The following is a 27933-nucleotide window of genomic DNA, read 5'->3' on the forward strand; positions in this document are numbered from 1 at the left end:
AAACAGGTGGTGGCGTTGCCGTTTATGTGAAAGACGGTTTGCAAGCCAGGCAGTTGTACGAGTCCCCGGGTGAGTACTCTGCTAAACCTGAATTTATTTTTTTGGAAATTCGTTTGTCTGGTTCGGATGCTCTTCTCCTGGGGACATGTTACCGTCCTCCAGGAGTGGGGCATTTGGCCAACTTTGAAAATACTCTCTTGCGCCTCATGCCAGGCTACAGTCGTGTCTTGATCATGGGTGACTTTAACTGTGACTTACTCAAACCTGGACGTTACGATTGCAGACAATTGACAAACATGTTTGACTCTTGCAACTTGGCGATACTACCACTGGACCCAACCCATCACACTGCTGAAGCTGATACATTACTAGACCTTATTATTCTAAGTGATCCCGAATTTTCAGTTCACCATGGCCAGCTTCCAGTCCCTGCCATTTCTCGACATGACCTTATTTATTGTGCCCTTGCCACGAGAGCTCCCAAGCCCAAACAAAAACTTAAATCTTACAGAGATTTTAGAAATTTTAACAAAGCAAATTTTTTGTCTGATGTAAATTTAACGCCTTGGCACTCCATACATACCCTGGAGTCAGTTGATGATATGGTCGATTCACTTAATGAAACCATTTAAAAATTATATGACAAACACGCTCCAATTGTCAACCGTAGGGTTAGTAAAAGTCGCCCCGTTCCTTGGATTAATGATGAGATAATTGGTTTAATGGCTCGGCGGGACTCAGTCCATCGCAGAGCCAAAAGAACTAGGGATCAAGGGCTCATGGCAAAATATCGCCAGCTAAGAAATCAAGTAAAACAACATTTACGCAATGCTCGACTCCAATTTTTTAATAGATTGTTTTCTGAAGGAAAGCAATCCTCTGCTATTTGCTGGCGTAATCTAAAACGTTTTGGCTTTGGAAAGCAAGTTAACATTGTCCCCATATCAATTCCGTTGAACGATTTAAATGATTATTTTTTAACAGTTTCATCACAGGCAAACAGTACAATAGTTCAGAACCATTTAACAGAGTTACGCCATTTGCCAAATTCCATCACTCAATTTAACTTCAAGCCAATATTGCAAATCGATGTTTTGAAGGCTATAAGGCGGTTAACGTCTGAAGCCACTGGTTCTGACAGAATCCCAATTTCTTTAATTAAACGTATCTTGTTTTCTCTCCTCCCAACATTAACTTTCATATTTAATACTTCACTAAGATCAGGTATTTTCCCAGAAAAGTGGAAGTCTGCGCTTGTCCGTCCCTTGAATAAAATCTCATCCCCATCGCTTCCGCAAGACTACAGACCAATTAGCATTCTTCCCGCTCTTTCTAAGGCACTAGAAAGAGTCATTCACTCTCAAGTTTCTGACTTCTTGGTACAAAACAACATCCTCAATAGCTTTCAATCAGGTTTTCGTAAATCTTACAGTACTGAAACGGCAATGCTTCATGTAACTGATGACATACGATTTGCTATGGATCGTAGCCAATGTACTATCTTAACATTATTTGACTTCAGTAAAGCCTTCGATACCGTAAACCATAGCATTCTTCTAGCCAAACTCAAACTGTTAGGTTTCTCTGATAATTCATTAAAATGGATGAGATCATATCTTCAGAGCCGAAAGCAGTGTGTTTCTCATGACAACTTGACGTCTGACTGGAGACATGTTCCCTGCGGAGTTCCCCAGGGTTCAATTCTTGGTCCTCTGCTTTTCACCATTTACATCAATGACATCAGTACAGTTCTACACCACGCAAAGTTTCATTTGTACGCTGACGACTTGCAAATTTATTCTCATTTTAAAGTGAGCGATGCAAATGAAACTATAAACATGATGAATCACGACATCAACAGAATTGTTCAATGGGCAGAAAAGAACGGACTTAGACTCAATCCTGACAAAACAAAGCCAATCATCATAGGTCACTCACGGTTACTCAACAAAGTGGACTTAGACATTTTGCCAAAAATCACTGTAAACGGAACCACTTTGCAATACCAGGACAAAGTAAAAAGTCTTGGTTTGACTCTAAACCGCACATTGGACTGGACTGACGCGGTGGTAAGCACTTGTAAAAGAGTGTTTGCCGCTGTTCACACACTGAAGAAGATGCAACGACTTCTACCTTTTCACATTAAACTCTTACTGGTCAAATCACTCGTGTTTCCACACTTCAACTACTGCAACACCGTGGTTAATGATATGACTGTGGCTTTGGCAACAAAATTACAGCGTGTACAAAATTATTGTGTTCGATTCTTGTTCAATCTTAGGCGTGATGACCATGTCACACCCTATTACATTAATGAATCAATTTTGAAATTAGAGGACGTCAGAAAAATACGAATACTTTCCATTACTCATTCAGTCATCAATCTTAGAATTCCAAATTATCTTGCAAAGAATTTTAAATTTTTGAATGGAAGAGGCGCAAGGGATACCCGCTCTGGCTCGTCCACGCTTCGCATTCCTCATCATAGAACAACTGTTTATAATAAATCATTTTTAGTAACAGCCTGCCGCCTATGGAACTCCATACCTCTGCCCATCAAATCTATAGAAAACCGATCCCGACTGATGGTGGCGCTGAAAGAATATTACCTTGACCGGATGGCCGTGGCTTGGCGGGATGGCGTGCGTTAGGCCTAGATGCAGCAGAGGGTGTATGTGTGTGTGACTGGATGTTAGGGAAGATGAATAGATTTATACTATTTTATTACTAGCTATGTTACAAACTTTATTGTATTTTTTGTTATTATTTTGTTGTTATTATTAGTTTTTTAGAGGTTAACTGTAAGAAAGGACCATGTGGTCCTAAGTTCGCCTCAATAAAGAAGCATTTTCATTTCATTTTCATTTTCATTTCATTACCTCATTGTGAAGTGAAAGTTTTACCTTCCTCTTCCTAAGAAGAGGTTCTGCCCACCTGTACACCACCCCATGGAATCTACGAGCTCTGGCAGCATTGACGACAGCCTGGGGTTTCAGTGTTGTCAAAGACCTGGATGTCAAGGAAAGCCCTGAGGGCAATCTCTTTGAATTCCAGTGCCTTGTCGATTCTGCTTACCAAGTGATGTAGGGCAGAGTCACAGAATCTTCCTGGGGTGTAACCGGGCTGATGGCTGTGTAGGGGATTGACTCTGAGGACTGTGTCCCCCATGTACCTAAGTATCAGTTTCTTCTAAGTCTTCATCAAGGCTTCTAAAGGGGCTCGGATAATCAGGAGTGTGCTGTAATCTACGGTACTATTTTATTTGGGCCCCTTTGCGTCAAGTGTCAGTTGGGTATTACAAAAACCAAAACCAATAAAAGGGGTAGACAATAGAGCTTTTCAATCCCCTCTAGATTTGATCAGTACATGATGATTCAGATGATAGCTTTGGTACTAAGATACAGTTAATTTAATAGGAAAGATGACTTAAGGATGAATATAAGCCCAACGTCCATGCAGAATTTTTTTAAATATATTTCTATACTGACACTATAATTTTAGCTGTATAATATATATACAGTAGAACCTCTTTAATCCGAACTAATTGGGACCAGGGGTAGTTCGGACTAGTGAATAGTTCGGATTACAGAACATACTGTTGTTTTTACATAGCAATAGCCAAAACATGGCTAAAATTGATCTAAATTTTTTTGGGAAAAGTGAAAAAAATGTTTTATAAATTAAAATACAGTGTTTATATAATACAGTAGTAAACATGGTGAATAAACAGTACTGTACATTAAATACAGTATACAATAAAGAACTGCTGTACTGCGTATAGAGTACAGCAATGAGGGGTTCGGATTAGTGGACGTTCGGATTACGGGGGTTCGGATTAAAGAGGTTCTACTGTACAAACACATTGAAATAGGTAACAAGCAAACCATTTTTTTTTTAATTTGCCATTATTTGAAATTGTAAAGTTTTATTGTTTTAGTTTTTTGTGTATTTTACTGTTGTAGGTTGATTACATCTGCCAAATCATTGTATGAGAAAGCAAATACTATGTTGAATGAGGAAGAAGCAGACGAGGAATTGGCGTATGTTTTTCTATTTCGAGCTATGGAGCTTTGGCAAATAATTATGAAATCGCCTGAATATATGGAGGATAAAAATTATTTTAAACTTATGTATGGTAAAGACATCTTGAAAATAACCCAAATGTTAGAGGAGTATTCAAGTAAGCTACAAGAAAGGTTGGTAAATTAGCATATATTTCTTGTGTAAGTAAACTTTGCAATTTTGAATTTGCTGGCTTTTAAGTTAATTACTATGTATGGATTGAACATTAAAAAATTATTAAGGAAGCCTTTAGATACCACGATTGCATCATTATTTTTTAATTACTGTATCAGCAATATCAATTAGACCTTTTTTGATGCAATGGAACCTTTGAACATTCTTACTCTTGGAAGGCAGGTATAATTGGAGTTAGCCTATATAGAACATTGGAGTCTTATCTGTGAAAGTAATATATTATCACTATTGTGAGTAAACCCCAGTGTAAACTTTCTACAACTAAACCTACCTAATACAGTTAAGGTTTGATCCTCCGCTTACTTTTGCAGTTGGGTATTCCAACCTTGACATTTTAGGTGCCTAACACAACTCGCTATTTAGTTGTATAACACAACTCACTACCTACTTGACAATATCACCGTAGGCCTACATAGGCTACCCACCTGTTATTAAGCCCCTAGCCTCTAATAATTATAATATTACCCTTGCTGAACAATCACGGTCTGTTTCCAATTCCAGTAGTCTTGGGTATCTGAGTGGTTATAGTGGTTGCCTAATATTCAAAAGGTTACCGGTTCGATCCTGAGAAAAAGCAGATAGCCTATTGATGGTTCAAAACTGGACCCAGCTGACCCCGGTTATTGGGCTTAAAATAAATTATCCTGACTACTGAAACAGCTGAACTTTCAGTAGAACCTCGCTAATCTGTCATCTACAGGACCGGGAGCATGGTCGGAACAGCAAAAAGGTCGGATTATCGGAGGAACGTGTTTATTGACGTAAAAACATAGTAAAACTGTATTTTGACCAGACCACAGATAACTGAAAACCATGGTTAAACCAACACATAAAACAGTAATTTCTAACTCATAATCAACGCCTAATACTAACTGTATAGATGGACTTTATTGTCATAATTTGCATATTACATCATCAAAATACAATTAGTATGCTAATGCGCAATCCTTATATATAATACGTGAAGGCGATTTCTACGAAACACTACTCCTCCGTTAATAATGGACGGATTTTTACAAGCGAGGTGTCAAAATTAAGTATTTTTTGTGAAGACGCCCCCTTTCACCAATTCCTGTAATACAAGTCCTCAGGCTTTGCCCCACAGGCCATCAAAATCCCAATGTATTTCTTATGAAAAAAAGATTTTGTTTATATTGATTACAGCTGTTCATAGTAAACACATGATACACACAAGAGCATTCGTTTTCAGTTTCGATAACTGGAGTGGAGTATTTGATTATCTTTAAGTTGACTCTTTTAAATCATCGAAAATTGTGACTGTTATTCGTTTTTGTAATAACGCCTGTAATACTTTGCAATTGCTCGAATTCGAGCAACAGGTGCACTAGTAATGATAATTATGTTAAGTCATTAAACTTGGTTCAGTAATAAAAACTGTTTTATTAAAAATCACAGCTTCCTCAAACTTTTATTCAAACAAATAAACTGCCAAACATTGTACAGCAAAATACAACAGAATGGCTAGTAAGCTACTGCTAGTCACAGGCTACTGCTACGCTGTTTCAGGACAGAAGAATGTCAATAAAAACATTAGATAACGCATACAAAAAAGTATAAAATAATAGTAGCCTACTTATAACAACACACGTAACTGATAATAACAGTCGTAAAATACACCGATGAAGATAAAAATGACATAAAACATCGCGTATTCTTTCTCTTTTTTCATCTATTCTTTCTTGAGTTTCTCTTTATCCATTCATTCAACAAGTCGTCATGGTTAACTAACACCCAATCACAGGCTACTTCAGTTGTCATGGTTACCAAAGACCCAATCAAAAAATGTTGTGAAGCAAGCGCACAGCAGACAGATGCGTCATGTGTAGTAAGCCTAAGGAGCAGACGATTTTGAGTGCAAACGATTGTCAGTTCAAACGGATAGCTTAACCTCGAAGCTTTGTTTGACATTTCTTTGTTTTGCTTCTATTTTTTTCGTCTAATACTTAAATATACCACAAATTTCAACATATTAGACTTAAAAAACACAATTTAAAAAATGTTCTGGACATTTTTATTGGACAATGAGATTATGTTAGCGAAAGTCTATTGTGTCGGCGGCACGGTCGTACCAAGCGAGGAGTTGGACCATCTGAGGTCGGATTAGCGAGGTTCCACTGTTATAACAAAGCTACAAAGATTATCTCACTCCAATCTACAGATTTTCCACTCCATCCTTCATTCATATTTTGGTTCAAATACACACTTAGGTGGAGTCCCCTAATTAATTAATTGATAATTGAAAACCTGATCCAAACTAGCTGCAGCAAGGTTAGAGAAGTGGAAAGATCGAATAACACAGAAATTAATAAAACTAGTGACCTGTAGGGACATGTCCCTAAAAAGCTCAAATGTGAATCAAATTAGCCTATTGTTATATTTAAACAAACTAAGAATCAAATGATCTTTCATGCAGCAGCTCTAATTCTTTTTTTATTAGTAAACAAACTTCACGCACTCCATCAACAGAATTTAAAGAAGAATAAAAAATGATAATAAATTTGTAATCAAATGATTAATGTAAACAAAACCAACTTATTTCAATCCCAATGCATTTTTAATTGGAGATATCTTTTGTTATTTCTCATTTTCTGGTAGATTTGGACATAATCTGTTATTTTCCCGACCCCCTGGGACCAAGGCCTTTAATTTGAGCCCTCTCACATAATCCTGTGAGCTGTCAAACTCTCAAAATTTTGATTTAAAAAAATCGCTTGCAGAATTACTAATATAGACAGATTCTGTAGATATTATTTACTATTTAAATACCATGGTTTAACTAATGGTGTTAATGTCTGCTGATACAGGAAATGTGATAAAGTGTGTTTTTAAGTGGGTTGTTAAATGTGTTAGTATAAAATAAAAAAATCTGCCACATTAAAAAAATATATATATATATCCACAAACAAGCAAACTACTAAAGTTTACTTATTCTCCATAGGAATAACATAATTTTTTTATCTGTACATATCAGAATCTCGTAGTTTCAGAATCTTCTCTGTAACTATTTAGCTCAAAACAACACTTTAATATCAGTTATTTGTTTTTAGTTCTACATTATGGTTTTGATATTAATTGATAAATTTTATGTCTCCTATAGTCCGATCATGCTGGTTCACAAACTCTTTAGAATAAACAAAGGTTTTCAAGGTGAATCCACAATTACCTAAAACTCCCAACTATCCGTAATGAGTTGTTGAGTGATCGAAGAGGTAATCTAAGTCGTGGATAATGAATGCAAAACTAACTAAAAATTCCCAATGTAGAACCTTAACTTTTTTCACACAAGTCTACATAGTTGTTGGTGAAGTAAACAAACAGTATCAACAATTATTGTACTGTTTCAAAAGTCTCCCAGCGAGATGATGAGCCTCCTCAAGCTAAACATCTTGGTTGTCACTGTATAACAAACATTTAACTTGCATAATCACTCACACTTGTGGCCTCCGCCAACAAGTTTCCTTCAGACTCCCCTCCGCCATGTCGAATTCTTCTTATAACTCCAACCACTTCCATTTTTAAATCCGGTCGATCCATTTTAACCTTAGTCTTCCTAATAGTCGCCTTCGTTTTGGTCAATCTCTCCACACCTTTCTTATTGTTGATCCTCTTCTCTTCTTCTCACATGACCAAGCCACCTAATTCTCCTACTTCTTATCATCGCCACAATATCTGGCCTTCTGTACAGGTTCCTGAGTTCTTGATTTTTCAGTTTTCTCTTAACCCTGTCTTAGAATATTAGTCTACATATCCTTCTCAAAATTTTATTTTCAAGCATTATTAACTTCTTGTGGATATGTTGTGTTAGTGCCCATATCTCTGAACCATACAAGAGAACTGATTGTACAGTATTATTACTCTCTATATATTCTAATTTTAGTATTTCTTGACAGGAGCTTACTCTTCAATATTTTTTATAGACTAAAACCTATTACACCAACATTTATTTGCTGCGTTTAATCCCTTTTGTATCTTATCTTTTTTTTATTATGTATGTTTTTGGTAACTCCCAAATACTTAATTTCTTTAGTCATTTTGAAACTATATCCCATAACATCCAGCGTCGAGTTGGTTGGCTCTGCCACTCCTCCAATTTTTATATAGTTATTTTTATCTTTATAAACCTGTAAACCTACTTTCAGTGCTAATGCTTCCAGGTCATTTTTACTAGCGGAACCCCGTCGAAATCGACGGTTTATCTTGAGGTTTTATGTACATTTAGCTAACTGCGATAGTTAGAGTGAAGGTATTAAAATCTTAGTTAAATGAAGGGAGGATAAGCATAATAAGTATGACGATTGTGTTCCCTAAAAACGTGATTGATGAATTCGATTAACACAATATTTCCTACCTTTTTACCGGCTTTAGGTCGGCCAAAAGGTTTTTTAGGAGTCTTATAATTGTTTGTTTCATGTCAAAACCACTTTCACTATATGGGAGAAGGAGTTCATACAGAGTGGCTGAAAAGTAACTTGCACCCCCCCTTAACTTTTCAACCATTTGAGATATTTGAAATCGGTTTGCGGCAACCTTCTTAGATATGAGGGGCCACAATATTTATGGTCAATTTTGAAAATATTGCCCTTAGGGGTAGCGGGGGTAGGGGGTAGCTCAAAATTTCAAATGACAAGTATAGTCGAGTTTGGTATCATTTTACAGGTCTTGACGAAACATAACAGTTAACATAAAGAAAATAGAAATCAGACCATTAATAACAAAATGACAGCTAAAAATGATTGAGACAATGGTTATTTTAAGTAATTTTGAGCTGCCATATTGTTAATGATTGAGACAATGGTTATTTTAAGTAACTTTGAGCTGCCATATTGTTATTAATGGTCCGATTTATATTTTCTTTATGTTAATTGTTATGTTTCGTCAAGACCTACAAAATGGTACCAAACTCGACTATACTTGCTATTTGAACATTTTGAGCTACTCCCTACCCCCGCTACCCCTAAGGGCAAAATTTTAAAAACTGACCATAATTATTGTAGCCCCTCATTTCCAAACAAGTTGCCGCAAACCGATTTCAAATACCTCAAATAGTTAAAAAGTTAAAGAGGGTGCAAGTTAATTTTTTTGCCACCCTGATTTTGGTTTTCTTTATGTCAATGTTCATGTTTCGTCAAGACCTGTAGAATGATACCAAACTCGACTATACTTGTCATTTGAAAATTTTGATCCACCCCCTACCCCCGCTACCCCTAAGGGCAAAATTGGCCATAATTATTGTAGCCTCTCATATCTAAGAAGGTTGCCGCAAACCGATTTCAAATAGGCTATCTCAAATGGTTGAAAAGTTAAGTGGGGGTGCAAGTTACTTTTCAGCCACCCTGTATAATGAGTCTATCTTGTTACGGAAAGAGTCAATATTACTAACAACTAATTCCATCTGCTTTAGGAAAATCATTCAGATTGTATTTGGCTTTATAAGTGAATCTTCATCTTTGTTCATAAAAATACCAAATGTTATCAGCATATTAAATAAGTTTTTTTATTTGATAAAAATATCTGATTCTACAGAAAGCAGTAACATTCTTACTTTGATCTAAGCAATATTAACTCCTTCTCTTGCCACATCGACCCATGTATTTCCCTGTATTTAATCATCCTGTACTTATTTAATCATCCTGTACTTACTTGCTAATTGATTAACTTATGGGGTAGTTTTGCCTTGGCTATATCGATCACATAAAGCTGTGCATGTATTTCGTGGATTTAATGAACCATAATTGTAAGAAATTCGACCACAAATCTTGAACATTTGCGGAACCAAACCCATAACCAAGTCTAGCCTTGGTAACAAATTATGCAAATGCTATAAGATGTGATGGCCGAATGTTTTGTATGTAGTGAGGTTTGATGCGTTGTTCGACCTAGCTAGATGTGTACATCAAAGTAAAAACCCTGTACACATTTTTTTAAATACCTGAATTGACATTAATTCACCTAATTCACCAAAACCATAGATGAAACATACTCCGTAATTAGTCTATTCCAAAACTTGAACACAGCTCTCATCCTCAACGTTCTTATCTATGACACAATTTTTGAACCCGATTATCGTAAACAAATACCAATAAATGAATTTCTGGGGTTCTTTTTTAACTCAATCTGGTTCATTAAAAGTAGAGTAAAATTATCCATATGGTCGTAATGTAAATAAAACTGCTGAGTGAACTTTAAAGCCCTCTGGGGCAGATCCCCAAGGAAATTTACCTCGTTTCTCTTTTGAGGGCTCACCTACAGACCAATACCTTTCTTAAGACACCACTACCAAGTTTCTACACCCAGCCATTCTCTCGAATTAGCTGTGACAAAAACCCAGTTTTTCCTCCACAAGAATAACATGGGATGGGAATTTAAAGGCCACTGGGGCAGAGCCCCGAGGGAATTCCCCACGTTTTTCTTTTGATGGCTCATCTACAGATCAAGACCTTTATTTAGACACTTCTACCGAGTTTCTATGCCCAGCCGTTCTCTCAATTTAGCTGTCACAAAGAAAAACAGTTTCAAATTGATATATAGATTCTCTGCTACTAGGGCCAAGTAATTAGCATACAATTATGCTAACTGATTGATTTAGCCATACTAAAAAAAAGTTATTAAAAGTTATACAATTTTGCAAATAAAACTCAATAAACTTCCAATATCCTTTAGAAATCAGGAAGACATTCAATCGTATAGGTCAAAATCATCAGATTGGCTTATAAGTCGTGGTTTTTATTCAGTTGAGGAGTTTTTGGAAAATGCAGATTATTCCACGCATAAATGTGAGGCCAAGCAGTTTTGATGATTCTTTGTTATCGTTATAGTTTTTTATGTCCTGTTAACTTTCAATTTTTTATTATTACTAATGTTTTATACTTTTAAAATTCATTTGACTTTATTTTATTTTACATTTTCCGTATTTAATATTGTATATAACAAATGTAACAAAACATGTAACAAATGTGGCCTTGTCTATTATAATTTATGTATTACTAAATGACAATACAGATTTATTATTATTATTAATTTTCTGATCACGCAATCTGTCGTATGATGTGATAAACATGTTGTTTGTTATTGTTTTATATCATTCAGAGTTGACAATTAAGTCTTGTTCTTTCTTTCTATTAACGTTTTTTATCACTCTTTCCTTAATATTACACAATTTTGCAGAAAAGTCTGGAATCGGTATCGGAATAACGGTAATTATTCTATCGCTAGATTTTTGCAGAAGAGTCGGGAATTGGTATCTGGATAACAGCAATTTTTTTATGACGAGATCTTCATAGACGAGTCGGGAATCTGTATTGGAAAATTACTACTCTTCCGATACCGATTCCCAACTCGTCTGCGAGGATCCCGCGATCGAAAAATTACCGTTATGACTTTGAGCGGTTGATTCTCGATTCTGATTCCAAAGCCAAGAATCGGTGGAATCCTGAATTGACCCATCCCTATTTAAGACGTAATCGATGTATCGGGTATTCCGATGCATTAGGACCAATTCGATGCATCGAGATTAAACCTGTGACGCAAAATTCTAGGGGGGGAATAAACTAGTATTCACCAAAGTCAGGCTAAGCCTACCCTAGAACCGGCAACACTCAAATTTCTTCCCCGGAGTGCTCAGAAGGAGCCGAGAAAAATCCAGGGGTCGATACGAAGTTGTCACGGCTTTGACTGATCAATTTATTTAAATTTAATCGAAGGCTCAGAGCTCTAGAAGCGCTCAGGAAATCCTGCAGTTGGAGCTATATCATCCCAGCCTTCATAAAAGTGTTTTGGAGAATTTTGCCTAACTTTTAGAATGACTCTGTAGGGCCAACCAGTATTCAATCTTAGCCAATGTGATGTAAATACTCGTATTGAACTTTAAAATAATTAACTAAAGGCCTAGGTAAATAATATAGAATGTAATATGACGTAAACCCAATCCCTACAGAGTCATCGGGGCCTAATTAATATAACTGGACGGATAATTTAACGTGATATGATTTAAAATAAATTTAGAATTAATTTACGTAGCCGATTATTCAACTCAGCCTACTCCCAGACTTGATTCTTTCACCCGCCACAGACGGGGTTTAGAACTTAAACGACAAGTCTCGGGGTGAAATTAACTGGAGTAACTTAAGTAATATTTAATCGTGAAACGAACGGAATTTACGTAATTTAATAGCCAATTGATTTAAAAGAGCCGAAAAATATCCACCGCTAGTCACTGGCAGGCAGGAACTGGCGGGTTTTGTACAAGTCGGCGGAAACTAAGTTATTGAGATTTAGAAAATTAAATCGAACTTAAACGGGTAAAAATAAGTGGCAGACGAGTATGCGTATGTTAAAAGAGTGTTTAAATTAAAGTAGGAAAGTCTGGAAACGTAGCTAACCTGAATCAATATCGTATGGCGAAGTTAGTTTCGTTGCGCGAAGAGGCTTCTCGTGAACGAGTCGACGGTCGAACAGCAAATAATTCTTGTCCGGCTCAAATCCCGATTTCCTCGGCCGCGGCTCAAGCGCTGCGGTGGCGATTTTGGAAACTAGCCAACAGCTGATCGGGGATTCGGTCTAGTTATCGTCTGTCATCGTCAATCAACAAACACCAGTTTTAGGTTATGTCGTCGGTGATAAATACTTGTAAAATCGGTCGGTTTAACTTTGTTTGGTGAAACGGAGTGCTATTATGAATAAATATGCAATTGTGGGTGTGTTTGTGTACTTCAATGTTATTAAAAGTAGGCCTACGTTCTTTGGCCAATAGCCCAAGCATAGGCCTAGGAGTAGGATGTTGTGGATAAAAATCGGGTAAGTTATGGTGTTAGTTGACTAGCAATACGTTTTTACCCCCCTTAAAATTTGGTACCTCACAAACCCATGCTTTGCCAAAAATTGTAGTTAATAGCCTAACAAAACAATTACAAATGAAGACCACACCAAATTCTTAGGATTAAAAATTGATGAAATGGGACCATCATATTGATCAGTTACTTTCCAAAATTTTCATCTGGCCTATGTGCACTAACAAGATTAAAACCCCTATGTGAAAAGGAAACTTTAAAAATTATATATATTTCATACATACATTCAAACATAACGATTGGATTATCACTTTATGGTGCAACAAAAAAGAAAAAATTAAAATCAATTCTAAAAATGCAAAAGATAATTTAGAATATTATGCAATTTAAAAGACAGAACTTGAGTCAAAGAATAGCCTATTTTAAAACTGAGAATATTATGACTGTTTATGGAATGTATGTCTGTGAAACAACATTATCAGTAAAAGGTGGATTTAATGAATTACAACTCCTTAGAGACAATCATAATTACTTTACTATAGAAATCGAGAAGACCTGGCCACAAGCTCACATACTCTGCAACTTTTCACAAAGACACCTAAATTTGCCGGTTTAAACTTACTAAAGAAATAAAATTTGAAACTTAAAAAAATAAATTTAAATAAAGATTAAAAAAAAAAAATTATGAACAAAAGGCTATGTACTCATTCGAAGAGTTTTAGTTCTCTGTTGCTTTATTTTATAAAAAATTGAAACTTTTAATTTTAAAATAATTTAATTTATTATTTTGATTTTTGATTTTTATGTACAATTTTTATATTGCACTGAATTTTTTACTTTATTTGAGCTGATAAGCTATTAATATTGATGGAATGTTAATGATAAGTATTTTAGTTAGTTTTATTCAATCAATCTTGACGCCATTCCTGTATAGATGCTGTACTGATATGAATAATGTTATATGAATTGAATTGCATCGGGATTTTGATGCATGCTGAATCATGCATTTTCAATACATTGCTCACTGTTATACATAATAAGTAGCCTAAATTGGACCAACAAAAATATTTCTTAACCTTGACATTGCCTTTTGCTTTTTAAAAAAAGCGATACCTTCGCAGACTGACGGGTTTCAGTTCGCACTAAGAATAGTCAATTAAGAGTGATCATCTAAGTGGTATGCATCACTAAATAAATATAAAGTACAGTAATTTGCAGGTGCCTGAAACCTGGTGCGCATCTCTACCTAATAAACACTGTCAAGGGCTTAGAAAGGGATTGCTCGATGCACCTTCTATGGTATACAGTCATGCCACATGAAAATAACACACAATCTCACGACTCATTTTACTCATCATCCACTGGGAGGATCAGATAACCTGTACCTAGTTGTAGTTCAAACTAGCAAGACACAGTATTCACCCACTGTATTTTTTGTTCCGATGGATTATGTACGTGGGATTTATTCTGTTTAGGCCAAAGTCCAGAATGAATTTTAATGGCAAATGTGTTTAGATACTGTTAACAATTCAATCAAGCAACTAGCATATGCTTTGGTTTGCTGCAGCGGGTGTATTTTTATCACATGGTAAACAACTAATTCACTTACATTTTACATTTGGGGTTTTATATCTAGACCACTTATTCGATAAGCATTGGTTTTCCTTACAAATTCAGATTTTAAGATAAAAAACATAGAAAGTTCCGTGCTAATTTTCAGAAAAGGAGTGCACATAGTGATTTCTTTGTTGTTTAGGTATGCAGCTTTAGAAAATGGGACTGTGAGTAAAGCTGAAGAATCATTGAGGAGTCAGTTCAAACTAGCACCGAATGTTGTGCCGAAGAAAAGGAAAGAAGGAGCAGATTCCAGCCATCACACATCAAATGGGACCAAGACTCCAATGATGAACGACCAAAAATGTCATGATGACTATAATCTCATTTTTAATTCTGATTTTATTGAAAAACCTCAAAGTGACTATTATGGTATGGCTATTACTTTTTAATGACTTTTTAAAGTAGCAAAACTTGTAAAAAAAAGTAACAAAAAGAATTGCTAAACTTGTTGTCAAGTTGAGAATGCAACATGAATATTAAATGCAATGTAGCTAATCGAAACAGTGTGGCCACAAATGTGTCTAACATTTGGTCACGATTGTTTTTTGTTTTTTTTTTTCTACTGCTCAGCGCGATTGCTAATACACCATTGTAACGAGGATACAATAAACCTAGTGTGATGGGTTGCTGATGATGGGCCAAAAGATTAAAAGATGTACGCCACAAAAAATATCATTCAAGACTCACGTCCAAATAAATAAAAAATTTACCATAAAATCCGTGCTACGAATCTTACATCACAAAGCATAAAGATTGATTGATGTGTTAATTTATGTGTTGTAAGTTAGACATATCGGGACCCAAGAAATATTTTATACACACACACATATATATATATATAAAGAAAGATTTATTTTGCGATGTTTTCATGCTTTAAGGCTATCATTTTACTACTGAATATTTTTGTGGTGTGCTGGTGCACCGAGAGGGGACAAATCATTAGACTAATCTAGTTTTTTTACCATATTTAATTTATCTGTAAAACGTGAAACATAGTGCTTAACAAACTTTAGATTGTAGTATTTGGTATGCATCACCTTATTCATAATAAACATTGTTAGTCTTTTTGGCATACCAGCAATAAGGTTTGAACAGCTATTTTGAATTCCTTCATTGTGATGCCAAACTTAAATAAGAGTTTCTATATTTTAATGAACAGGGTAGGCCTCTGTAAAGACCCCCAACAGTAGGTTACAGTAACTCAAGTGACATACTGCTTAGTTTATTGTGACTTAAAAATGTTGCTTACCTTTTTTCAATCATCCTCAGTCCAATGTGTAAAGCCTCTTGCCTACTCCAGACACTTTTTATCCATACTAGGGGTTATTGTTTCCTTTTATTTGGCCTGCCGTCCTTCACTAATCAGTGTTCTCCTCTGGAGGAAACTGACCCCACATCCTTCAAATCCTAAGCTAGCTGTTTTTAGTCTTCTTTCTATCAGTAAGAACAATTTCCGTGAGAGTTCTTATTCTGTCATCAATTTTCTTCTTTCTTCCACATTTTCCAAGTCAATTTGGTCCAAAATCACCATTGATTTCTGATTAATTGTTGTTTGTTCTAGCAGCCTTGCTGTTGCAGTTGCAATACTACCAACCTCACAAATGAACAGCTCTTATCGTACCTGAGGCCTAAGAATTACTTATGCTGTCATTTGTTTATCCATTCAATGTTCTGTGAAAATTGTTTGATGAGCTAAATTATTTTTTTTTTAATTATAATATGTATATTATCGTTTTTTACAGACAATAAATTACATAAATGGCTATTTCAGGTGAAAACAAATTTATGAAATGTGAAGTTTTTAAAGAAAAAGTTTTTGGCTCAATCTTGGACATACTTGTCATCGACATTCGACCAAAAGCAGATTACGAAATGTCAAAAATCAGCTCAGTCCACAGTATCAATATCCCAGGATCTTCAATCAAAGCGGGGTAACTATTATAAAATTTATAACGATGATTGTTGATGTTTTGTAAGTACAACCTAAACAAAATCCTGTCATAGAATATGAAGATGTTAAAATACAGTTTTTACAGTGGTTATTGATACAAATGCGCAATTAGAAACATAGCATATTTGTGGAATACAAAATTTTTATTTTTATTAGAGGTGTGCGAGCCTGAGATTTTCAATCGAAGCCTAGCCCAAGCCGAGCTTTAACCGAGCTGAGCTGTTTTTTATTATGAATAAACGTAATTACAAAAATAATACGCTTATCAGGCCTAGTTAAACCCTTTTTTTAAATGCAATTTAATGTTAAGATGTAGAGTAAAATATAATTTGTTAAGTAAATTTCACCTCATTTTATTTGCTTTAAAAGAAAATTTTTTCAATAAAATGGCATTTGAGTAAAAAACTAGTATTGAGTGGAGTCAAGTAGTTGCGCGTAAAGTAGGCCTAGGCCTAAATAAGCTATTTTTTAATAGCTTCTTACATAGTTTTCTTACATTCTTACATTTTTTCTTACATTTAGTTTCTTACATTAGTATACACCAAATGTTTTAAGTTAACTTATTTTGTTACTAATTAATAGTATTAGGCATAATAAAAAATTTGGCCTGGCCTACTTGTTGGCTGCACCTTTAAATTTACTCATCACTTATTATTGTGTGTTATACTAACCCATTCTTCCTCCACACTAACATGATAATCAACCTAGGTAACTAATAACTTTAGGAATAACTTCCATTCAATAAAGAAACAAAATTTTTAAATTGTAGTTCATTTCTAAAACAGATAACTTAATATAACTAACAACATGTCTCTTAATTTAATTAAAAACATCAATTTTCCATATGGTATTGTAAAATAATCACTTGAAATGAAGTGCTGCCTAAGTTTGAAGGTTAGGGCATAGGGGTACTAGGGCTAACCTCTTCACTCATTACATTTATACCTCATTCATTACATTAACATCAAGCCAAAAACCGAGTTGTTTCACAGGTTGTTGTTGTAGATTCTGATGTTTTGTCATTATTTATTTTTAGGGGTGTGCGATGCATCGAAAATGCATCGAAATTTCGATTCGATTCGATTCGATGCATCGAATCGCGATTCGATTCAGTGGTGGTCAAAAAACGATTCGATTCACGAGGGAGTCAGTATCCATATACGAAAAACGCCTGCAGAAAGTCAATGCAATACCCACAATACAGGAGCGCGTTGCTGTTGCGTTTCCTTTACGAAGGCGTTCTTATTTAATACATTCTTTGCATTAAATATAGCTTTAATTGTTTTATATTTTTTTGTTTTGACATTGCAAATGATTAGAGGTTTTGTTTTTTGTCTTGATGTAAGCAGTGTGTGAAATATTTTACTACTGTGAACCTAGCCAAAACAAGGTAGGTTACTCCAAAATCATTTTAAAAATAAGTCTGAAAAATTGTTACTTAATACTTAACTAGTAAGATCAATGTTATAGACTGATACATTTGGTATTTTTGTTAGGTGTCTGTCGGTCCCCGTCCCCGAATTTTTGTTGGGGCAAAAGAAAAAAAAGAATAATTTATTTCCAAAGAAACACTCTTATATTATTATATCTATTACAGAGGAATTAAAATGTTCAAATGAGAATTAAAAATTAAGTTGGCTCACGACCTTTAAGAATAAAGACACAACAGAGCAATTGCCGCACTGCCACTAGCCAGAGCCAGGTCTAGTCGTCTACTGATAAGAGTAACAAGACAAAAGCCGTGACGCAACACTAACAGTGCAAAGAAAACAGAGTCAAAAGAATAGAAAGACTATTTATCCAGACATATTAGTATAATCATTTATTGTTCATTCAATACCTAATTAAAAATATATTTAGTATTTTACATAATAAATTATAAACAAAAGAAATATCTGATATAGTGAACAGATCTGTATCTTGGTTAAATAGTGTTAAAAAAATATATTTCTAAGATCCAATACAATATTTACAACTCACAAATTACATTGAATTAATTTCTTTGAAAATAATCTCTAACAGTTTTGTGTTTTTGAATAAAGAAATATATTTCTTTGTCTCTACTTCCTTGTTTCATCACTTGCATTTTGTCAGCAATTGAAGCAACTGGGTAGCAACCGGGTGGTGTAAGAGGGGAGGGGGAGGGTCTATGACCTTGAATTCACACATCGTTGCCCGGGCCTGGCTGGTGAGACTGATTCATTGTTTTTGTTGACATACTACTACCCTTCCTTAAGAGAAAAAGGCCCTGCTGTTCCAAAAACATTGAGGGTAGTTTAAAAACATTGACCTGTGTTGCCAAGGGCACTAGAAGATAGCATTTAACTTTCTTGTCTCTTGATTTAATATTATTTTAATCTTCTATATATTATTTAAGAGTTACTTTTCGGGTACCTAATTAGTTGTGATATTGTTTAGCTTCATTTTATGGATTTTTAATTCTTTTCATTCATTAGCTATCAAAATCAGTTGTTTTAGGATTTTAATCTCTTGCAGTACCGGTAGGTCTATACTACTGTATGACATTATATGCATTTTTTAGTCCTTATTAATTATACCATAAACAATGTTTGTATGTTATTTACTGTTTTTGAGTTTTATAGGAAATTAGTTTACACAATATCTTTTCTTCAATGAGTTCTCTACTTGACATGTTGCTTCTAGCCTATTACTATTTTAGGCCCTATAAAAATAATGCCTATGTAAAGCTGTAGGCCTACTGATGCCAATAATAATTCTTTATTTATGATGATGTAACAAATAATGTAAGTGTGAGGTTATTATACTAAGGAGTATTCACACATTCACTCCTGGTGTACAGGAGGCAGGGAATGAATGATACATGTTGCATGGTGGAAACATATTATTTTTATTTTCTTCTTGCTTGCAGTCCTGAAGCCGGTCCACAGGCCCTAAACTTGTGATATGTAAATTTATTTCTTAATGGTCTTTTTATATTAAGTTCCATTCAAATTTGTTGTAATTTAGCTACCGGTACCTATTTAGTTATTTAAACAGTTATTAAAATGAGAATGAGTGTCTTGATAAAAAAAATATTTTCTTCTTTCTTGCAGTTGAGCCAATTCCAAGTAAAAATTATGAAATAGGCAAGTAAAGCAGCTCACTGGTATTTCCAGCAGTTTTTCTAATACATATGATTGAAAATAAATATTTTTTCACCTAAAATTCATATGTAAGTATGAATAGGCCTAATACCACATCAACAAAAATTTGTATTACACAAATGTGATAAATTTTAATTATTGTTAATCCACTCAATTGACAATTATGAATAGAAAAATACCGTATTGCTTCGAATCGAGTTGCATCGAATCGAATCGAAAATCTGTTGAATCGAATCGTTGCTTCGAATCGAAAATTTTTTGCTGCTTCGCACACCCCTATTTATTTTTAGCTTATTTTTTGAGAACCAGGCTTTAGTTTTGTCAAGGATTTTACTCGTGATGAGGGTAGTGTCATCGGCAAAGAACAAAGTTCTTCTATCAGTCCCCAGGTTATTTATAAAAATGAGGAAGGGCACAGGTCCTAGAACAGAACCCTGTTGAACCCCTAGGCTGACATTCAGGTCACTGGAGAGAGCTCCCCTTATAGATACTACTTGCTTTCTGTCCCTTAGGTAGTTTTGAAAGGTCTCTAGCGCAACGTTTTTTATTCCATACCTTTCCATTAATTTAGCAAGACGTTGTGTACTATACAGTCGAATGCTTTGCTGAGGTCGGATAGGGTTAAGTTAAGTTTGTTATGAATTTGTCGTCAAAGGCGTAATTTATCTTTGTTATTAGATTTAACAAAGTGGTGGTCGTAGATCTACCCTTTTAAAACCCATGTTGATCATCGGTGAAAAGATTTGAACGCTCATAGAGTTTATAAGAATAAAGTCACTCGTTTCAGACAGACTATAATATCAATCAAAAACGTAGTAGGCCTATTATCTTGATATGAAATCGCACATTAAACTCTTAAAATTAAAACCCATTTTACTTTATACGGGTAGAGCCTATTATTTGGCTTTTACTAAACTAACCACTTTCTAGGTATGTTACATACAATCAACTATTGTTGTCATGTTGTGGCCACCAGATTGAAAACTGCACAATCATAATCAAACAGAATAGGCTATTTTTATTTTACTGTCAATTAGTCTTCCTCCCACTAAACAAAATCAATTTTGTTATAAGTTACAAATTCTCTTCAAAGTAAAAAAAAATAAAACTGACGTTGACATATCACTCAATGTTGTTGTTGTTACGCCATCTCTCTCTCTCCCTCTCTCTAGTCGTTCTGTTCATTCATTCTGCTTCTGCTTTGTTTTCCCATCAAAAAGCTGTTTTTGTAGGGCTGACATTGCCATCATTACACTATTATGGTGAGTGTCGGCAAAATTACCATAAAATTGCTATAGCTTTTAACACGTTTGCGGCAGCACGTCAAATGGCGGGCGTATCCCCAGTGCGGCGCAGCCCTCAGCGTCGAACAAACCCGATTGCCGCGTGTGATTGGCTTTCCAATTTCGGTCTGACGTATAGCAAATAACGTGCGAGGATGTCCTGCTTTACAACTAGAGTCGACGTAGTTCGCTAAACACCCACAGATAGCAGCACTACTTGGAACGTAGCCGGTCCGATTGGAATTGTATTGCCAAATGGAGGGAAAAAGACAGGACAAAAAGTTCATTTTTGAGATTGCCAGACGGGGATTTTACGGGGAAATTTACTACCAACCTACAACAACAAAAAATACAGTATACTATTGAGTAGTGCTGTGCGAGGTTTCAAGTTTCTAGCTCTAGTCCTAGCTTAAAGAAAAATCATTTCGTACTGCATTGCAGCTTGGGAGCGATCGCACCCACCTGGATGGCATTAGGGTTCCGTATGGGAGCGACCGCTCCCATGCCGCCGCGAACGTTTTAATTAGGTAAAAAAGGTATTAGTTTGACTAATTTAAATAATGTTTATCTAAACTCATTAGAAAAAGTGAAGTTAATTTGGGAAAGTAAATACTTTGTTTACACCACTACCATAGTAATTGTAAACGTACAAAAATTTATTGTCCATCTGACAACACTGCACTGAAGTGGAACTGATCATTCTATCAAGACAAGAGGATAAGACCCAATGAGATTGCGTCATTTCGATGCATCGATGTTCCTTGCAGTAACTTATCCGCTTTTAAAACTTAACACCAATAACCGATTAAAGTGAAAAAATACCATGCAATAATAATAGTTTATTTTCATTTGTTGTATTAATATATTTTGGTGTAAAATATTTTGATAGCAATTCAAACCATTAAATCTAATACTGTGATAATATCTTCAATAATCATCTGCCTATGATTTACTAATGACGAGACTACCTTGTTGACTATAGGCTACTGAAACTCGATAGAGATTCTTTCAATGCTTTTTTGGTTTAACTTACCGTATTGTTATCAAGACGTATTGTTATCAAGACGTACTGTTGACTGTTGTTGTTGTAGGAAAGTAGTTGTAGCCTAGTCCTCTTTGCTAGCTCTGCCGAATTACGATATGGATGGTTGTTTGTTGAACATTTAAGTTAGTTTACACAGGACTAGCCTATATATTATATATTAAGTTGGATAGTTTTTTTTAGGAATGGGGATTGAATAAGATATCAAAACAAAAACAAATGTCATTTATTAAATACGGGCGTAAAAAATCTTGTCTTCTGCAGTCGAGGCAAAAGCCTGAATTTTTCAACCGTGCAAACTTTGCAGACGTGTATTACAATCGCAATAGTAAAAGCTCAGCTCGAGCTTGATTTTCCGACTTTAAGCCAGGCAAAAATCGAGCCGCTCGTACACCTCTAATTTTAATTATACAGTAGGGGGGCCTACATTAAGTCTAAATAAGTCTAAAACTTATTTATATGGATCTTAATGAAACCCAATCTTTCCAGACAATTACTCTTGAAGGAAAATTTCAACTTTGGTTCAAGAATTTCATTGATAGTTTTGGATGGTAAAAGTAACCAATAAAAGTGTTAGTGATTATAACTATGCAAAACTTCTTCTAGGTATTACTAATTGGCCCAATTTCCTATGAATTTGTTCACTTTTGCAATTTCAACAATAAATACTAAATGCAACTAGAACAATAAATTATAAATGAAATTTCAATAATGTATATGTCCAATTCAAGTGGTGTGTATAGCCTTATATATTAATGTGGAATGTTTGTGAATGTGTTTAGTATGAGTGCAAACAAGCTAGGTGAAATTATCACTGAGGAAGAAAAGCGATTCTGGGGTCAACGAGATCAATACAAACAGCTGGTGTTGCTGGACTGGCACTCTGAGCCAAAGGATGTCATACCTGGCAGTGCACTGCATACCCTACATGTCATCCTCACCAAGGTATTTAATTAATTGAGCCAATTATTTTATTAATGGTATAAATTGGTTTAGTGATGTTGACATAAAGATTTTTATTAACATAAGGTGAAAATATGAATTTACACACAATGGTGGTCTGCCAACTAAAACGTCCATATTTGTACAGCAGTTTTAGTGCACAGGGTCTTCCTACCACGCGAGCGCTGTAGTACGTGATGGCGAGGGGAGCAGTAGGGGACGATGAATGGAATTTGTTATAGACACCAGCGACTGGTGCTGGACACCACTTCATTGAATTTATCCTCTGTATCTTACTTCTCTGTTTTAGACTCTACAGTTGCACTTCAGAACTAGTCCAGAATATGCCTATGCCTGTTGGACTCACTCCGTTTCTTTCTATTAATTTTTTACCTGATCTAGACCTCGATCTGGTCCAGGTTATCTTTTTAGTTTAAAGGATTCCGGACTATTTATTTTTATTTATTTATTTGACATAATCATAATACATCAATTTTTTTAGGGATGGACGGGATTGAATTTTTAGTTCGGGACGGGACGGGACGGGATTTTTATTTCCTTCCCGATTTTCGGGACGGGATTTTTTTCTGTGCATAAAAAGAATGTCCTGTATTGTAGTTACCAAAAAGACATACGAAATCAATTTTTACCATTTGTGGCACTGATCTATAAAAACCAAAAAATGGGTAACAATAGAAACTTGTGACTTGCGGGTCATGGGGTGATCGTCTGTATGACTCACGGTCACGGCGCGATCGTCGTCATGACTCGCGGTCACGGCGCGATCGTCGGTATGACTCGTGGTCACGGCGCGATCGTCGGTATGACTTGCGGTCACGACGCGATCGTCGGTATGACTCCGCGGTCACGGGGTTATCGTTGGTATGACTCGCGGTCACGACGCGATCGTCGGTATGACTCCGCGGTCACGGGGTTATCGTTGGTATGACTCGCGGTCACGGCATGATCGTCGGTATGACTCGCGGTCACAACGCGATCGTCGGTATGACTCGCGGTCACGACGCGATCGTCGGTATGACTCGCAGTCACGACGCGATCGTCGGTATGACTCCGCGGTCACGGGGTTATCGTTGGTATGACTCGCGGTCACGGCATGATTGATCGTCGGTATGACTCGCGGTCACGGCATGATTGATCGTCGGTATGACTCGCGGTCACGGCATGATTGATCGTCGGTATGACTCCGTGGTCACGGCGCGATCGTCGTCATGACTCGCGGTCACGACGCGATCGTCGGTATGACTCCGCGGTCACGTGGTTATCGTCGGTATGACTCGCGGTCACGGTGCGATCGTCGGTATGACTCCGCGGTCACGGGGTTATCGTTGGTATGACTCGCGGTCACCGCATGATTGATCGTCGGTATGACTCCGTGGTCACGGCATGATTGATCGTCGGTATGACTCCGTGGTCACGGCGCGATCGTCGTCATGACTCGCGGTCACGACGCGATCGTCGGTATGACTCCGCGGTCATGTGGTTATCGTCGGTATGACTCGCGGTCACGGTGCGATCGTCGGTATGACTCCGCGGTCACGGGGTTATCGTTGGTATGACTCGCGGTCACCGCATGATTGATCGTCGGTATGACTCCGTGGTCACGGCGCGATCGTCGTCATGACTCGCGGTCACGGCGCGATCGTCGGTATGACTCGCGGTAACGGCGCGATCGTCGGTATGACTCGCGGTAACGGCGCGATCGTCAGTATGACTCGCGGTAACGGTGCGATCGTCGGTATGACTCGCGGTAACGGCGCGATCGTCGGTATGACTTTGGTCACGGGGTTATCGTCGGTATGACTCGCGGTCACGGCATTATCGTCGGTATGACTCGTGGTCACAGCGCAATCGTCGGTAGGACTTCGCAGTCGTCGTTATGACTCCGCGGTCACGGCGTGACTGTCGGTATGACTCCGCGGTCACAGCCCGATGGACGTTATGAATCGCGATCTCTGTGCGATCTTCGGTCCAATAATCGTCGTTATGACTCCGCGGTCACGGCGTAATCGTCGAAATGACTTCGTCTCCTGCGTTCGCGGACCTATCGCTCGCAATAACGGCGTTATCGGCACTCGCGAAGCGAAAAAATCGCCGACGATCGGACCAAATCCTGTCCCGAAAAATTCCCGAGTCAAATGTAATCCCGTCCCGATAATCGGGAATATTTTTTTCCTGAAAAATTCCCGAAATTTCGGGACCCGTCCATCCCTAAATTTTTTTGAATCTTGATAGGTGATTTGTCATAAAGTCTAATACTAAATTGATAAATATACATAATAAAATACAAAAGAAATATAGCAATCAATACAAACTTATGGGAGAAGTGATATCTTTTAAACATACACATCTTCCAGATAATCTTCTAGTGAGTAAAATGCCCTCTCCAAAAGAAAATAATTTAATTTAAAGATAATGAATTTAGAGAATGAGGAAATATTTTTAATCTCAGCGCGTAATTTTTTGTAAATTTTTGGCCCCATAGAGGAGATAAATTGAAGATTTTAACCCTTAAGCGCGCACGCTTGTTTTTTTTACGCTGGAGCACTCGCGGGGTCTAGTGGACCCCCAAATAAAAATGGCTATAAAAAGGATTTTTTAATAATTAGCTCTTTAACCCTTTGAGGTTGAATTTTTTCCACATTTTCCGGCGAATTTAGCTTGCCGTTCATGCAGTCAGGAAAATGGTGCCCAGCAACCTATACTCGCCATTCGACCAAAAAAATTAACATTTTTGATTTTTTAATAATGTTTTTTTTTTTTTGGTCCTTGTAGGTCGCCATTTTTGAGCAGCCGGCAAAATGGCGGGCGGCGACCTATACTCGCCATTCGGCCGCAAAGGGTTAAACTTTATACGTAATATCTATATTCATTTTCTCAAATTGTTATGTAAATTGTTATGTAAATTTTATGATAATACCATATCCTTTAATTGATTTGAAACTAATAGTTCGAACCCTTAATTTTTTTATCATGAAATGTAATAATGGTATTAAAGAGGGGAAAATTGTAGTTAAAAAAAGTGTAATCTATCTATATATTAATAGGCAAGCATGTTTCTTTAAAACCTTTTTTCTTAGCTCGTGTGCATCACAGATAATTTCCTGTAGAAGTGCAGAATCCCTTTAAAAATTCAAATAGGCTCAAATATAAGCACAAAAAATGATTGTAGTTGTTAGCCTCCGGATTGCCAAATAATATTAGAAAAGGTTTAAATACCTGCTATCAAGCAATCCAATTTTGTTGTTAGCACAACTAGTTTCGGTGTCTGTGTGACACGATCATCAGGCTGCACAAGGACAGTTTTCTTTCTTCATACGAAGAGCGTCATATAATTTACACGAAAATAATAAATAAACATATACGAGACATTTATGGTAACTGATCAGTTAAGAAAACAGACGACGCTAACCCGGCGGAGTTTGAGTCCAGACTGCGGGTGGTCAGTGCAATGGTGTACGTCTGTTATCTTATCATTCCAGGTTGCTTCCTATCAATCACACCTCCCCTCTCCAGTAAACCGATGGCAGTGTCATTCATAAAATTAGACAAGAAAAATTGTTGGTCTTTTAGTACATTATGGTGGTCGGATTTATACTAAATTATAATATTTAGTTAGTTTGAAAGGGAACTTTATTGATGCCAACTAACAAATGAGTTTTATAAGCATATGAATTTTTTCCCTCGAAACAAGTTGCCTGTTGGTTTAAAAAATTTCTTTGTTGAAATTCCCTAAAACCGTGAGTATATGTGAGAACATTTCATACATTTTTTCTGTTAACACCATTCTGTTTTTGATTAACGGTGTCATTTTGTTTCAGTGGGATCCAGATTCCATATACAAAAATAATCCAGCAATTTTAAATGGTGGCTTTGAACAATTTTTGGACACTTATCCTACTTTCACAACAAATCCTAAAGTAAAATGTCCTCTGGAACACACAAGCAGTTCTTTTATACACTTGAGTAAGTATTTAATACAAAGACAATATAAATAGCTTAAAGAAATAATATACAGTAGGACCTCAATATCTCGAATCTGAAGGGGATATGATAAAAATTCAAGTTATCAAGTTTTTCAAGTTAGTGAGGTTCGAGTTATGAAGGTGCCATATGAAAAAGTTCGAGATACTGAGGTGTTCGGGTCTGATAGTGATGTAACGTTGCGGCCTTTATAACTCGACTTTTACATTCTAAACCTTTATAAATCGAACTCAAACTGTATTTATACGTACTGAAGAGTAACTGTGGAAGCAAAATAAAACAATTTTAATGCACATAAAGTACTTTATTTATTATTGGGCAATATGTTTGATAAAGTACATACGTAAAAAACCTGTTGAATAACAAAGAAAATTTGTTTTAAATACTGAACAAAACACAAAACAATATGAATTCTAAACAAAATACAAGTTTAACTTTTCAAAATGTAGTTAAGTAGGCCTACTGAATCTACTTTGGCAAAACAGGATGAAAGAAATCTTCAATTCAATACAAAACAATACAAATTCTAAACAAAATGCAAGTTTAACTTTTCAAAATGTAGTTAAGTAGGCCTACTGAATCTACTTTGGCAAAACGGGTTGAAAGAAATCTTCAATTCTTGCTTGTTTACCTTTTATGTTTACGGCATCCAATGCTATGTCCAAGTTATTGATGCAATTCACAACACTATCACTCATCACTGACTTTTTCCCAAAAAAAACACCGAATCACATGAATTGCAGCACGAGCATCTTTAAGAGTTGGGTCTGGCTGTGTTGATTCGCCCTCATCCTCCTCTCCCTCGTCTGAAGAAACTGCATTCGAACTCGAACCTCCAGCAACCGATGTAATGATGTCTGCGTCAGTCAGCTCCCCGCATACAGCAACGTCGTCATCAAAGTCTACG

The 27933-nt window shown here is 36.2% G+C and overlaps 1 protein-coding gene across 2 annotated transcripts in view; it reads left to right on the forward strand.

Annotated features, from left to right (window-relative positions):
- Nucleotides 1-27933, forward strand: part of LOC128983914 (ubiquitin carboxyl-terminal hydrolase 8-like) — an 85519-nt gene that overhangs the window by 25433 nt on the left and 32153 nt on the right. For both annotated transcript variants that reach the window (XM_054403177.1, XM_054403176.1), the window contains 5 exons: nt 3963-4196; nt 14821-15050; nt 16453-16612; nt 22865-23027; nt 26864-27008. In XM_054403177.1, coding sequence (XP_054259152.1) covers nt 3963-4196; nt 14821-15050; nt 16453-16612; nt 22865-23027; nt 26864-27008 — 932 coding nt within the window. The remainder of the gene's footprint in view (nt 1-3962; nt 4197-14820; nt 15051-16452; nt 16613-22864; nt 23028-26863; nt 27009-27933) is intronic.

The sequence above is a fragment of the Macrosteles quadrilineatus genome, unplaced genomic scaffold, assembly GCF_028750875.1.
Source record: "Macrosteles quadrilineatus isolate MER2022 unplaced genomic scaffold, UCM_ALF_1.0 Scaffold_2__2_contigs__length_208266976, whole genome shotgun sequence".
Taxonomy (NCBI): Eukaryota; Metazoa; Arthropoda; class Insecta; order Hemiptera; family Cicadellidae; genus Macrosteles; species Macrosteles quadrilineatus.